The 14264-nt window shown below is 41.7% G+C and overlaps 1 protein-coding gene across 6 annotated transcripts in view; it reads right to left on the reverse strand.

Annotated features, from left to right (window-relative positions):
* Positions 1–923: 923 nt before the first annotated feature.
* The window catches only part of SERINC5 (serine incorporator 5), a 106863-nt gene continuing 93522 nt past the window's right edge, over positions 924–14264 (reverse strand). For 2 of the 6 annotated variants that reach the window (XM_072606445.1, XM_072606442.1), the window contains exons 9-12: positions 10403–10469; positions 7933–7972; positions 5992–6139; positions 924–2316 (exon numbers count right to left, since the gene is read on the reverse strand). In XM_072606445.1, the coding sequence (XP_072462546.1) occupies positions 2169–2316; positions 5992–6139; positions 7933–7972; positions 10403–10469 (403 nt within the window). In that variant the 3' untranslated portion in view covers positions 924–2168. Of the gene's footprint in view, positions 2317–5991; positions 6140–7932; positions 7973–10398; positions 10470–14264 lie in introns of all 6 variants that reach the window. The other 4 variants (XM_072606444.1, XM_072606441.1, XM_072606446.1 and 1 more) reach the window with 3 other exon arrangements.

A 14264-nucleotide genomic window follows, 5' to 3' on the forward strand; every position in this document is an offset into this window, starting at 1 on the left:
TGGTGAATGGGGCTAAGGGAGAGAAAGAAGAGGAGAATACAGATGGAGGAAGAGTCCAAGAGAGAAGAAATGGAATGGATACACTCTCATTAGATTTCTAACTCTGGTATTCAGCATGTTGTGGGCTACTTCAATTTACTAGGTCTTCTACAGGAAAAACTGTTCTCATCTAGAAGGATGAGAGCATTACTAACAAATCTTTTGGTTTTGAACGTCCTCCCAATGTACAGGAGGGGAAAGTGAGCTCTGAGGCTGAGCCCTCAAGCTGTTCTGAACATTAGTCATCTCCTACTTCTCCCCAGCTCTTATTTCTAGACCAAGAATGGAAAATTCCAGAAACACCAAGTGTAGATTTCCCCTATCACATCCGTGTCATGGAGCACCCAGGGTTACTCAGCAGACCATGTCTCTGTTTGGGCTGATTTTAATAAGATACTTCCTCATGCAATGGCCAGAAATTCAATTTCTCAAGGTAAGTAAAGCACTGATCTGGTGAACTGCCCAAGGATGTACCCAGGCAAATGCTATCCTTTCCCATAAAACAAAGGGATGCCCTTCTCTTAAGCCTAAGTGTCACATTCACAACAAACCTACTTGACTCTGGCCCCAAAGTTCTCTTGAGACACAACATCCCAGAGAAATAGCAAAGGTGATCATAGGAAACATAACCCAAGCTACAAAATCAAAGCCCTCTTATGCACAGAAACAGCAAAGTTGGTGGGAAGGACAGAGGAAAGAAGAGTCACATGCCCAGCAGGTTTCAGCCACAAAAGCCATTTGGGGATCCGAGCCCTTTTAAGAACATTATTATTAAAAGTACCTACAATTTTTTAAAAAACCCTATCTAAGCATCTACCCATAGGCTAGGTACGGAGAAAGACAACTTTGTAGTTATCTTGAAATCACGTATGCCACAATACAAATGACGGTTGTAATTACTGCAATACCTTTATCAAGTAATAATGATTAGGTGAAACTGTGTTGTCAACAAATTGTGCTTATTCACATTATAACAAAGAAGTGGCAGAGAACGGGTTGGGGGCTCAGGGAGACAAAGAAGACAGCCAACGATACCTGTGATATCCAGCATCACAAGCTCAGGGAAAGACATTCAAGACCCACAGGGAAACAGGACTGAAAAAAAATTTAAACGAAATCTCTGGGATTTGATTAAAGGATTACTATCACTAGGTATGACCTGCCTTGAAAGTAATGGCTGCCTCCTTCAATACTGAAATGTTAGGAAGTCAGGAAGAATGAAGAATATGGCTGCAACTCCATACTTCATCCCAGAAACAAAGGATACAAACCATCTTAGTGTTTCAAGTGCAGAGTCGGGTCAGCCCCAGAATTCCCCTTTCCAGATAAAGCCAAAAATTGACCTTCAGGCTGCTTGATATGCTTTTGTACATGGAATATAGATCTCAGACTACAGAAACTTGTTCTTTACTCTACAAAAATATGCTGAACCCTTGACCTCTATTTGGGGAAAAAAGAAATCTGCTGAAAAAATATTAACTCTCAGATTTAGCAGCCAGATTTCTAAATGAAAAAAAAAATAGAAAACGTAAAAACACCCCACCTTTTAGAATCCCGCTTTCTGAAAGCTGTATTCTAACTAGTGACGTGTGTATGTATCAAGTGAGACCTAGTAGACAATCAGCTTCATGAAGGCAGGGGACCACCTTTCACTTAACTTTACAACACCCCCAACCCCAGCACCCAGTATAGTGATGTGCATGTTGTAGGCACTTGATAAAGATTTGTTGAATTTGAACTTAATGGCACCATCTTGTTATAAAAGGTCAGGAAAGTTGAAAGCATATGTATAGTAGATATTACGTAAGATCAGTGTGGACCCAAGCAATTCTTCCTTCTGAGGTTTAAAATAAAACTGTGCTTCCCACAGTGAACGGTAGTTTCTTTCATCATTTCACATGGAAAAAACTCAATACAGCCCAAACATTCTTATCACACGCATGTTCCTCCTGACCTACTTTGGGCCAACCTAGAGCTGGAGACCTCACAGGTGTTTTTAAGGACTCCAATCAAATAACTGCTCACGTTTATCATTACTTAAAAAAAAACCTTTAAAAAAATAGTCTTTTAGTTGGCAGACTGGTCAAACTGAATGATGGTTGTTGATAAAAGAAGGACTCTCAGATCTTTCATACAGAAAATTCTCTGGTAGGGCAGCAGAGAGGAGCAAGGAGGGTCCACAGATAGATTAGGACACACATCCAACAAGACGCCATCTTGACCCAGAAGAAAGATGTGCTTCCGCTGAAGAATTTTTCAATGTGAGCACCTTCGTAGCTGTTAGAAAGAAAGATAAACAGACTCCTTGAAAGCTAATTCTTTTTCCTTTAACTTGCTTCCTTTTAGAGTCATGCCCCAACAGAACCAGGAGAACACTATACCCAGTAACTGCCAGTGTGGGGATGACTGACTTTGTTAGACTTGGCCCTTCTCAGCAAGGCAAGGACCTAAAACAACTCCAAAGGACTCAATGATGCAAAAGGCCATCCGCATCCAGAGAAAGCGCTATGGAGTCTGAATGCATGTTCTTTTTGGCTGTTGCTTTGTGTTTTTTCTTTCTTGTGGCTCCTCCCACTCATTTTAATTCTTCTACACAACATAACCAACGTGAACATGTTTAATAGGAACGTGTACATAGAACCTGTATCAGGCTGCCTGCTGTCCTGAGGAGGGGAAAGCTGAGGAAAGGGGAGAAAATTTAACATTGATGGAAGGGAATGTTGAAAACTAAAAACAAATAAATTAACTTAAAAAAAAAATTCTGCTCCAAGCCATCTAGGATCTCATAATTAAAATGGTGGCTTGGTATCCCAATACTCAGAATAATGACAGGGCACACCGTAGGAGCTTAATTCACGTTTGGTGTCTGACAGGGATGCAGGCACACTTTCCTATACTGATGCTCAGAGCCTACTGACACTTGATGACCTTCCTCTAAATCAGCCCTACAGGGTCCAGCAACATGGTAAGGGCCTCCCTCACATTCTCCTGACATTGTGTGAATACCCACAGAGCTACGTGGAGTTGGCCTGCTCTGCCTTTATCCCTTGTTCTCGATGTGTGGCTGGCCCATCTTTTTAAAAAACTGGATTTAGGGTTTCATTGCAGGAAAGCGCTGGTGAGATGGCTGATCAGCACCTTCTGAGCTGCTTGAGAAGCAGGGGACTTGCTCAAGGTCAAACACTGAGTATGTGTCAGAGATACAACCTGAATCTGGATCTTCCACAGCCCATTTCTAAAAAAAATCAGTCAAGTATTTCTCTGGTGGTATTCTCTACACTGGTTCTCCTGTCTTCTGATGTCATGGTCCTCTTGGAAAAACGAAGGACAAACACAACCTGTGAGTCATTCGAGCTGCCTGAACGGGGACCCAGCCAGTTGTGGAATTCTCCCTCTCTCTCTCCTTCCTCTCTCCAAAGGAAGGTAAAGTCTGATGGCTAGAAGCTGCCCAATGAAGTTGGGGTTTACTGGCTAGATTTCCTTCCTTCCTTCCTTAAACCCAGTTCACAGGTTCCACTTAATGACCATATTTTGGGCCCTCTTGGCTTAGAGTGAATGTCAATGGTAACTGTTTCTCTTTGGAACAGCAACCCTGAGCGTCTTCCCTTCTCACCTTGATTTTTTTTTCTTTTTTCTTTCTAACTAAAGGGGCCATTCCTTGACTCATCTCTTAAAGAGGCCTATTCATTGAATGGGCATTACCTCACTCTAAGTGAGTACCTGAAAAGGCCTCAGCCTACAAGGGCCAGGGTCTAGCCACTGGACCCAGATGGCTCTGGAGGAGAAAATGAGGCTGGTGACCTTGCACAGTCCTCCCTCACTCAAATCAAAGTCAGGTGCAAGTCATTTCCCTGATGTCCTGGTCTTCTTTGAAATGAAGGATAAATATAAGAACAACCTGTCTAATTCCTCAGTTATAATACTTTGTGTATTGTAAAATTCTAACCCCAGGGAGACTTGGATTAACTCCTGCATTCATATGAAGACATTGTGGAGCCAGTCTTGGGTTTTGTATTCTGAACCTCCCCATCATTTGAATAGCTCTTTAGGATGGTATCCTTTTTGAATTTGTTGATTTTTCCAGCCTACTTTCTGACTTCCAATTTCATGCTACTGGACTCTAGGCACTTCTGAAGGGAAGGTCTCACAACTGGTCCCTGCTGCTGCTTTTTTGGGATATCGAGTGTTATTTTACTCAAGAATCTCAGGAACAGATCAAGCTTTCAGCACTCCCCAAATGGTCTGATCCAGGGCAGCATCATTCGATTGCTGCATCCCTGCTGTGAGCTCTATTACTTTCTGAGCTGTCTTTGAGACAACTACTGGACTCAGCCATTATCAGACACCTGGAGAGCTCTGTTGGTTCAGAGTGAGAGAACCACACGGGCCCTTTTGGGATGCCTACCTTTCTTATAGCTACGCAGGTTTCACACTGGACTGGAAGTTGGAACTGAGACGACTCCAGGGGTATGAGCTAAAAGGCTGCTACTATCATATGAACTTACTTCTAGTGTCTGCAACTGCTCATTATCCCTAAACACAACATCCCTGAGCTCATGTGCCTTCCTCAGCTGGCCCTGGCTCTGTCATCAGAACTGGACAGTGAGCCACAAAACTGTCAGCTGGCACCTGTTCAAGGTCACAGGACTCTTCATTCCTTTTGCAACTCTTTCTCCCATAGCTCTCATTCCTTTTCCAATTACTTCCTCTAGTGCTCTCACTTCATTTATAAAAAACATGCTTAAACTTTTCTTCATCTCAACATTTTACCATCTACATCTAGGGCCTCTTCTTCGTCTGGTGTAGACTCCCTTCAGCGAGCTCTTGGCCAGGCCCTGAAGACCTCTCTGTGTCCCTTTAACAACCTGAACACACTGTGATCTTTTTCTTGGATTTCCCCATCAGGATGCAGTCTGGCATCTTTTCTAGGTTCATATGATTCACTGTGGCTTCTCTTGGATTTTTCTTTCTAGGTCCACGTGGAGGAGTTTTCAGAGAAGAGCAACCAGCTCTGCTCCTCCTCTCTCTAGGTTTCTTAAGAACGTGGATAGTTCAGAAGCTAAGAGAAAGAATTATTAATAACCTCTTCATTAACAGAGGTTTATTAAGAGATTATTAAAAATCTCTGGGGAGATCCAGAGTTTCCCCGTTTTTTTCTAGAGTCTTGATTTTAAATAGTTCACTCTCTTAAAGGACATTGCTGATAATGACATTGGGCTAACTTTTTGGTTCAAATTCTAACCAGATGGAGTAGCTATTATGTCCTGCTCAGGCTTGGGTGGGGCATAATTCTTTGAACAAATTGTCCAAAGGCTAGGAGTGATCCGGGTACGTAGGGATGGTGTCTAAAGGAGACGTAATCTCACTCTCAGCCCCTCATTGTAATATTCTCTCATTAATTGTCAACCAATCAGGATTGATATGAACCCTGAGGAACACCTACTCTTTGAGGGGTAAATAGACTCTTAAGCCTTCCACCATGATTGTCTTTGGTCTAAGAGAGATGGCCAAATGGCCATCTTCTTAAGTAATGAACATGCTGGCCTTACTAACAAAATGACACAATCACCTGGAAACTACGTCTCCTGGACCTTTTAATTCCCGCAAAGCCATATTAATTCATTTACGCAACAAATGATATATTAAGCACTTACTACACACATGCACTAGGGACACAAAGAGCAGTACAGTGCTGCTCTCAGGAAGCTTAGTATGCTCTACAGAGACTGGCGAGAAAACCCTTCCCCAGAATCGGACCCTCATTATTAATTACTAGGCAATATATTATGTTATTATTAATTATTATGACATTATAACTATATTATAGTGTATTATAATTACATTATAATACATTATAATATTATGACATATTATCATTATAGCAACATTCAAAACTGCCGCCTTGGCCTCCCACCACCCACCATGAAGCATTAGGGAGCACAGGCTACTCACTTGAACCAGTTGGTGACCGTCATCATCACATAAAGGGAAGCCAAGAAAAAGACAAAATGAAAGTAGGCGTAGCTGTAGACGGTGCCTTTCTTCTCATCGTAGATGACTTGCTGTCCTCCCCTCCGCCCATCAGGCTCCTCCACATCTGCTAAAAAGGAAAGGGCAGAAGTGAGGGGCTCGGCTGCTCCGGAGAGGCTGCCCCTGCTCCCCCACTTCCCTCCAATCTTGTCTTGCTTCTAACTGTGGAAGAAATGCTGAGAGAAGCTCCCTGGGGCTTAGTGCAGATTTCATCCTGGCCTCGAATGCCCTTACAGAAGAGTGAGTGTCTGGAAAAAGAAATAACTCCTTGGCACCTTCTGGCTGAAATGGATTTACTGAAGAGCCCCATCCATTTTGGCACAACTTCCTAAAGGCAAAATGGTTCCAACTCAGAAGAAAAATGCCCAGTGTGGAAGAGCCCCATAAGTACCCAGACCCTCTCCTTAGAGGACATAGCTAAGGATCCACAAAGATTATCATCAAAGATTTCTTAATTCATTTGGATTTTTTTACATTTAGCCCTTAAATAATTATAAGTCATGACTGACATTTATACTGGGCTTGAGATTTAGGAAAGCATTTTATATATATAATATATACACACACACACACACACACACACACACACACACACACAGAGGTAGACAGACAAATAGATGAATAGACAAACAGAGATAGATAGGCAGACAGATAGATAGCTATAAACAGGCAGACAGACAGACAGATAGACAGACAGACAGATAGATAGACAGATAGATATGTGTGTGCGGAGGGGAGAGATAGAGAGCGAGGAGGTGGGGAGTGGAAGGAGAGAGAGGATGGGGGGAAGAGTCAAAGAGTGGGGTGGGCAGGAAAGAGGGGGGAAGGGAGAGAGTCTCTGCTGATCTTACCAATAATCTATAAAGTGGGCAACCTAAGTATTATTATTTTCTTCCTATTATGGATGGGGAAACTGGAGATTCAAAGACAGGAAGCGGCGTGCTTACGGTCACAGAGCTGGTAAATGGTAGAAAAGCTAGGACTTGTCCAACCCCAAAGGCCAGCGCCCCTGCTATTAAACTAGTAAACCTCTCAATAATAATTATGAACAACAAAAAACCCCAGAAAATAGTAACAATAGTGATGATGATAACAATAACGTAACATACAGCCAGGTACTGTGCTGAGTGCTGCATAATCTAATTTGATCCTCACAGCAACGCTGGGACATAGGTGCTATTAGCATCCCCATTTTACAGATGAGGAAACTGAGGCAGAGGTTAAGTGATGTGCCTAGGGTCACATATCTACTGCCTGAGGCTGGATTTGAACTCAGATCTTCTCTAGGCCTTGCCTAACTGACACTGTAATACAGTCAATTGAAAGATGGCCTAAGAGCCAGGAAATCACAATTCTGGGCCCACCCCAGGAACTTTACTGGCTTTGGGCAAGTCACTTGATCTCAACTCCAGAGAAGTCCCAGAGAAGGCACTGGCCTACACTGGTAGAGGGAATTTCCTCATTGAGGAACCCCTTATACCAAAGCAATCACAGGGCTAGCCTGCCTGTCCATGACATGACTCCAGAAAAAGGAAAATGGAGAAAGAAAGGAAGTGAGAGAAAAAAAAACCTAAGACTTTAAGAGCTGCTGACATTTTAATTTTCAAACTATTCCTTTAAAAAGCTGCCTGCAAGCCCTCTAAATTCCACTGGCAGTTTTATGTAAACAAAAGCCCTGGTAAAGAATGAGAGAAATGAGTATTAACCCCCACCCCACCATGAGGAGAAATGGAAAAAAGTCTTGGTGTATAAAGGCACACACACACGTGTGTATAAACACACATCAAACACTTCTACCGTCGACAAAATTATTCTATCTGAAGTCAACGGATTCGGATCAAATAAAGCTAATTCCCCACATACCTTCTCCATCAGGAGCTAAGCAAAAGCAGCACCGAGCTACCTATGAGACAAAAGGAAACAAACAGAACGAAGGGCTGTTATTAAAGTCATCCTAGGATCAGACTTAGATTTCAAGCTTGAATAATTGTATCATTTATATGGTCCTTTAACTAATTTGATTCTCGCAACCAACAACCCTATGAGGAAAGTACCATTATCATTCCCATTTGAAAGATGAACAGGATTTGAAGTCAGGCGCCACAGGGCTAGGAAACTGTCTGAGGCAGCATTTGAAGTCAGGCCCAGCATTCTAGCCATTGTGCCACGTTAGAGATCTCCTAATTCCAATCCCTTTATTTTACACGTGAGAAAGTGAGGCCCAAGGATGTGATATAATGTAATGTAGGGTACGTAGGTAGCAAGCAGCAGAACGGGAATTAAAACTCAGGTCCCTTAGAGCAACAGCCCCAAAGTCAGGAGGACATGAGTTCGAATTCAGCCTCAGACAAGTCATTTAACCCCAACTGCCTCCCAAAGAACAAAAAGACTCAGGTCCCTCTGCTTCTAAATTCAGCGTTCTTCAATACCACCTCCAGTACTATTACGAAAGATTCTGCATGTCCTAGCAGTTCAATGAAAATTTTTTTCAATGAACAATGCTCAGAGGGTCCAACAGCTTTCAAGATGGATCCAGCCAAGGCTATTATCTGAACCACAAAAGCCCCGATTGTCACTGTGGACTAATGAATAGAGAACGTCGATCTAAAACACAGCTGTTGGGTTCATAGCCCCAGTCAGACAATAGCTAGTCACTGAAAACCCGTGCACTTTTTTCTGCCTTTTTTCCTTCCTTTGTGAAAGAGACCTCTCGCAGATTTCAGTTATCATCCTAATGAAAACAAGACCTACTACCTTGGACACAAAATAATATTCATTTCTCTTAGAGGTCCAACAATGTCAGGGCACAGCAAATCCCACTCCTAATTGTAACAGCAAGAAACCACATTTCTAAAGTTCGTTAACTGTTTCTAACGGGTGTGACACATCTCATTTGTGAGGTTAATGTTATTATTATCATTTCACTGACGAGGGAACTGACGCGCAGAGCGTAAGTGACTAGCCCACAGAGGCAGGATTCCAACCTGCCTCAAGACTCCTGCAGAGCTGTAACAAAAGTATTATTGTCTCCAATGCCCCAGTAAGAAAATGACAAACCATATATTTGCTGGTTTAGAAAGAAGAAAATAATGGATTTTTTCCCCCACATCAAATACGGAAAAAAAAATCCCCTTATGTTAAATCTATCAGGAGATTGGCTGCTGCTTTTTGTTTAAACCCTAAACACAATCAAGATACTGAAAATGCGACAGGATGGTCTCAGCAGGAGGTCACCCACTCAGCTGGCAAGAAATGACTCCAGCTTCTGGAGGGAGGATTCTCTTCTCATAAAGGAGGTGCCATAACCATTTCAAACTCTGCTCCTGCGTGACAGAGATCCAATTAGATGCACTGGCCGGGAGACAATCCCAACTGTCTCAGCTCAGGTGCAGAAAAGATCATCCGCAGTGTCAGCTGCATAGAGACCACTTCTGGGTAGACAACAAAGCTTGTCTATCCAGGGGCGGTCACAGAGATGGAGCTGATGGGCAGATGTCAAAAGGGGTCTGGTGCTTCTGACCTGGGGCCAGAGCCCAGCTCAGCCCCACTCCACCAAAGTTTGCATTTCTACAGGGCTGACAGCTGGACCTTTCAGGATATCACTGTTTCTTCCTTTCTACAGTATCAGAATTCCTTCCAAATGTGGCCCTACCTCAAGTTCTTTGCAGGACTTGCTTCTGGATGGACTAGAAAATTATTTTTGCAGGGAATGGAAACGATGGACTTATCCCCACAAAACACTAGGTCCAGAGGGCTCCAAAAGCGCCGATTTAAAATGAAGACTTCCCAGCTGCATCATTATTTCCTCTCTACCTGCCTAGGCAATTTCACTGTGGCCCAAGGTGTTCCAGTGTTCCATTTAATTTTCCAACCTCTCAGCTCATCACCACAGATGGTGGAGAGGGAAGAATCAAGCATTCCACCGTAGCTCGAGTCGCTTACAGGTCTCCAGAAGCAGGACGCTCACCAAGGGAAACAGCAGAGACCTTCAAGAGCACAGCACGGAGTAGTTACTCAAACATCTGCTAGAGGCCCAAACAGCAGGAGCCGTGCGCAAAGAGCCAACTGTGGTGGCAGGAGCCTTGGAAACTGTTTAAACAACTTCGCCCCCACAGCACACATGGGAAGGTGCCAACCAGTTTTCTCTTTAATCTTCCCAATCTTTCCCAGGGAGAGAAGTGGATGACGAATACAGACCGAGGGGGACACAACATACAAAATGCACAGCTAAATAAACAAAGGAGTAGATAAGTAAGATGTAAATGACCAAATGCATTCCTGGAAAAAAAGGCTTCTGAGAAGCAGCAAAAACAGGGGAAGGAAATAAACCTACCTCTTGTTCAGGAGCCGCATATCTTCCCCGAAGAGCCTCCGAACTCGATCGGGTTGTTGATGTCAGACTAGGGAGACAGACAAAGGAGAGTCACCGAGACACATCATTCTGCTATGGCAAGAGCCATCCAACAAATCCGTGCCAGTGTGGACTGTCTAGGGAAGGCTTTCCTGAGGTCAGCTTGTCATCTGGAGGGCTAACGCTAGACCAAAGCATAGATCACCCTCAATTTCTACTGTATCCAGAAAGAGAATGAGAATACTAACATTAATAGTGCATTAAGCAAGGATCGAAGACAACTCCAAAAGACTCACGAGGCAAAATCCACACCCAGAAGAACAACTACGGAGCATGAACGCAGACCAAAACACACTATGTGCTCCTTCATCTTGTCATTTCTTCCTTGCAGTTTCTCCCACTGGTTATAATTCTTCTTTACAACATGATCAATATGAAAATATAGTTAATAGGAATATATATGTATAGCTTACATCAGATTGCACACTGTCTTAGAGAGAGTAGAAGGAGGGGGAGAAAACTTAGAACTCAAAATCTTATGGAAGTGACTGCTGAAAACTATAAATAAACAGATACATAAATAAAAGACAGTGCATTAAATTCTAATGCATCTAATAGTGTATCAATGTCTGCAAAGAGCTCCGCCTTCGTGTCCACTCATCTGAGCCTCACAACCACTTCTGTAAGATAGGTGCTTTTCATTTTACAAATGAAGAAACTGAGGCACAGAGAAAGTTTTTGGGGGAGTGAGCTGGTTTGTTAGTAAGATTTCATTTGTTTTCATGCATCAAAGGCTTGGAGTAAGGCATTTTTAAAGAGCAGCCTCTTTTGGCTGCCTCCCCACCATCACCAGCTTGCTGTTTCATGTTTTTTCTCACATAGCCATATATCAGAACCAAAGGCAGAATCATCTAAGTGCTGTCTGGGTTGTTACATTTTCATATTCCTTTCCCTGGAGAGAGGTGTTCACAAGACGGTGTAAAGCCAGATGTGCAGAGGGCCACACAAACAAAAGCCTCCACAATCACACCGTGGCCAGGTGACTGACACCCAGATCAGCTGTTTTTTCAGAATCCAGTAAATAGGAGCAAATGAGATGAAAATATTTGTCACTTTCCCCATGCCCAGAGGTAAAAAAGTATTCCTAGAAAACTTTAAACCATTGGGGGAAAAACAACTTTGAATTCCACCCAGCAGGAGTGGGGAAAAGAAGAACTTAATTATGGGTGACAAAGGGATTCCGGGGGGGAAAGGCGGAGGGAGGAGAAATTCTTTTGTTTAAGCAAAATCTAGTATTCAAGAAAGGAAATGCATGTCTGCGCTGCAGATCCAATCATAAGGAATTTGAGCCCTAAAAAAACCAAAAGCAACAACGACGGGATGCCAATAACGGATCAGTTGGCAGAAGACCAGGAAAGTTTTTCAGTTATTATCAAAAGCAAAATATAAGGCTCCTGTTTAAGAGGTGGTATCAAGGATGATCAACTAAGAGACCTGAGAGAGCATCCAGGCTCAACCAACTACTAATCGAGGGTGAGGCCCCGGACAAATCGCTTCATCCTCCTCAAGCCTCAGGTCCCTCAAATCATAAAGTGGAGCTAAAAACAACATCACCTCAAAGGGCTGCTGTGAGGCAATTGGTTCAAAACTTATATAAAGCATTATAAAAATGCAAGCTAATTTTTAATAAGAAATATGTGCTTATAATAGGTGCCATATTGGTCGACTTCTCAATGGATAAGGAAAGGACAGGAGGAAGGGAGATAATTTGGAACTCAAAAAAATTTTTTAATAACAATCACCTTAATTTAATGGCTTTTGAAATGATAAAATTTAAGCTGAATCACAGATTCCAAAAAAATAATTTAAAAAGAATACATGGAACCTTTCACAATGGGTGTAGATTTTCCCCACGCTCAGTTGCCAACCAATGGTGAGCTGCCTGATGTAAAGTGGATTTACATCAAGCACAGGAGAACTCAAAAATTTTGTTTAAATGAATGTTTAAAAGAAATTAAAAAGAAATACATGAAAAAAAGATTATCTGAACAGATTAGGCAACAAACTTTCTAGCTCCAAAAATTAGTCTGAGAATACAAAGATATGCTATCTACAGTTGGAAAGATCTTCAGCAATCACATAACTGAAGCCTCTCATTTTGAGGGGGTCCAGACTTATGATTTCATTGGTGAAGGGGATTCCTGGCATAGAAACTCCCTCTATCAATGGAGATCAGCAGATGGTCTGAACCATAATTGTCTTCGCAAGCTGCTTGGGTCCTAGAATGTTAGCTGTAGCAATAAGAGAAAAAAAAGAAATTGAAGGAATTAGAGCAGGCAAAGAAGAAACTAAATTATCACTTTGCAGATGATATAGTGATATATACTTAGAGAATCCTAGAGAATCAAGTAAAAAACTACTTGAAATAATAAACAACTTTGGCAAAGTTGCAAATTACAAAACAAACCCACATAAATCATCTGCATTTCTATATATTACTAACAAAGCCCAACAGCAAGAGATGGAAAGAGAAATTCCTTTTAAAGCTATGGTAGACACTATAAAATACCTGGGAATCTACCTGCCAAAAGAAACCCAGGGACTGTATGAACACAATTATGAAACACTTTTGGCACAAATAAAGACAGATCTAAGAAAGTGAAAAAACATCAGTTGCTTGTGGGTAGGCCGAGCTAATATAATAAAAAATAATTCTACCTAAATTAATTTACTTATTCAGTGCCATACCAATCAAACTACCAGAAAAATATTTTCTAGAGTAGAAAAAATAATATCAAAATTCATCTGGAAGAACAAAAGATTCAGAATATCAAGGAAATTAATGAAAAGAAATGCTAGGGAAGGTGGCCTAGCCCAACCAGATCTCAAATTGTATAATAAAGCAGCAATCATCAAAACCACTTGGTACTGGCTAAGAAACAGAGGGGTAGACCAGTGGAGTAGGTTAGGTACTCAAGATACAGAAGTCAATAAATATAGCAGTCCACTGTTTGATAAACCCATAGACCTCTGCTTCTGGGTTAAGAAAACTCACTGTGTGACAAAAACTGCCAGGAAAACTGAATAACAGTGTGGTGAAAACTGGGCATAGACCAATGCCTGATACCGTATGCAAGAATAAAGTCTAAATGGACACATGATCTAGATATAAAGACTGATACTATAAATAAATTAAGGGAGCAAGGAATAGTGTATTTGTCAGATTTATGGAGAATGGAGAAATTTTTGACCAAACAAGAGATAGAGAACATTATGAAGTGCAAAATGGATAATTTTCATTACATTAAATTGAAAAGTTTTTACACAAACAAACACAATGCAACCAAAATTAGGAGGGAAGGAGAAAACTGGAAAAGGATTTTTGCAATTAGTATCTTTGATAAAGGCCTCATTTCTAAAACATATAGAGAACTGAGTCAAATGTACAAGAATACAAGTCATTCCCCATGGATAAACGGTCAAAGGATTTGAACAGGCACTTTTCAGAGGAAGAAACTAAAGCTATCTCTAGTCATATGAAAAAATGCTCTAAATCACTATTGATGAGAGATGCAAATCAAAACAAGTCTGAGGTACCATATCATACCTATCTGATTAGCTAACATGACCAAACAGGAAGATGATAAATGTTGGAGAAGATGTGGGAGAGTAGAATACTAATTCATTGTTGGTGGAACTGATCCAATCATTCTGGAAAGTAATTTGAAACTATGCCCAAGGGGTTACAAAAATGTACATACCCTTTGACCCAGCAATATTGCTTCTAGGACTGTATCCCCAAGAGATCATAAAAATAGGAAAGGGTCCCACATGTACAAAAATA

Source organism: Notamacropus eugenii, chromosome 4 (genome assembly GCF_028372415.1).
Source record: "Notamacropus eugenii isolate mMacEug1 chromosome 4, mMacEug1.pri_v2, whole genome shotgun sequence".
NCBI lineage: Eukaryota > Metazoa > Chordata > Mammalia > Diprotodontia > Macropodidae > Notamacropus > Notamacropus eugenii.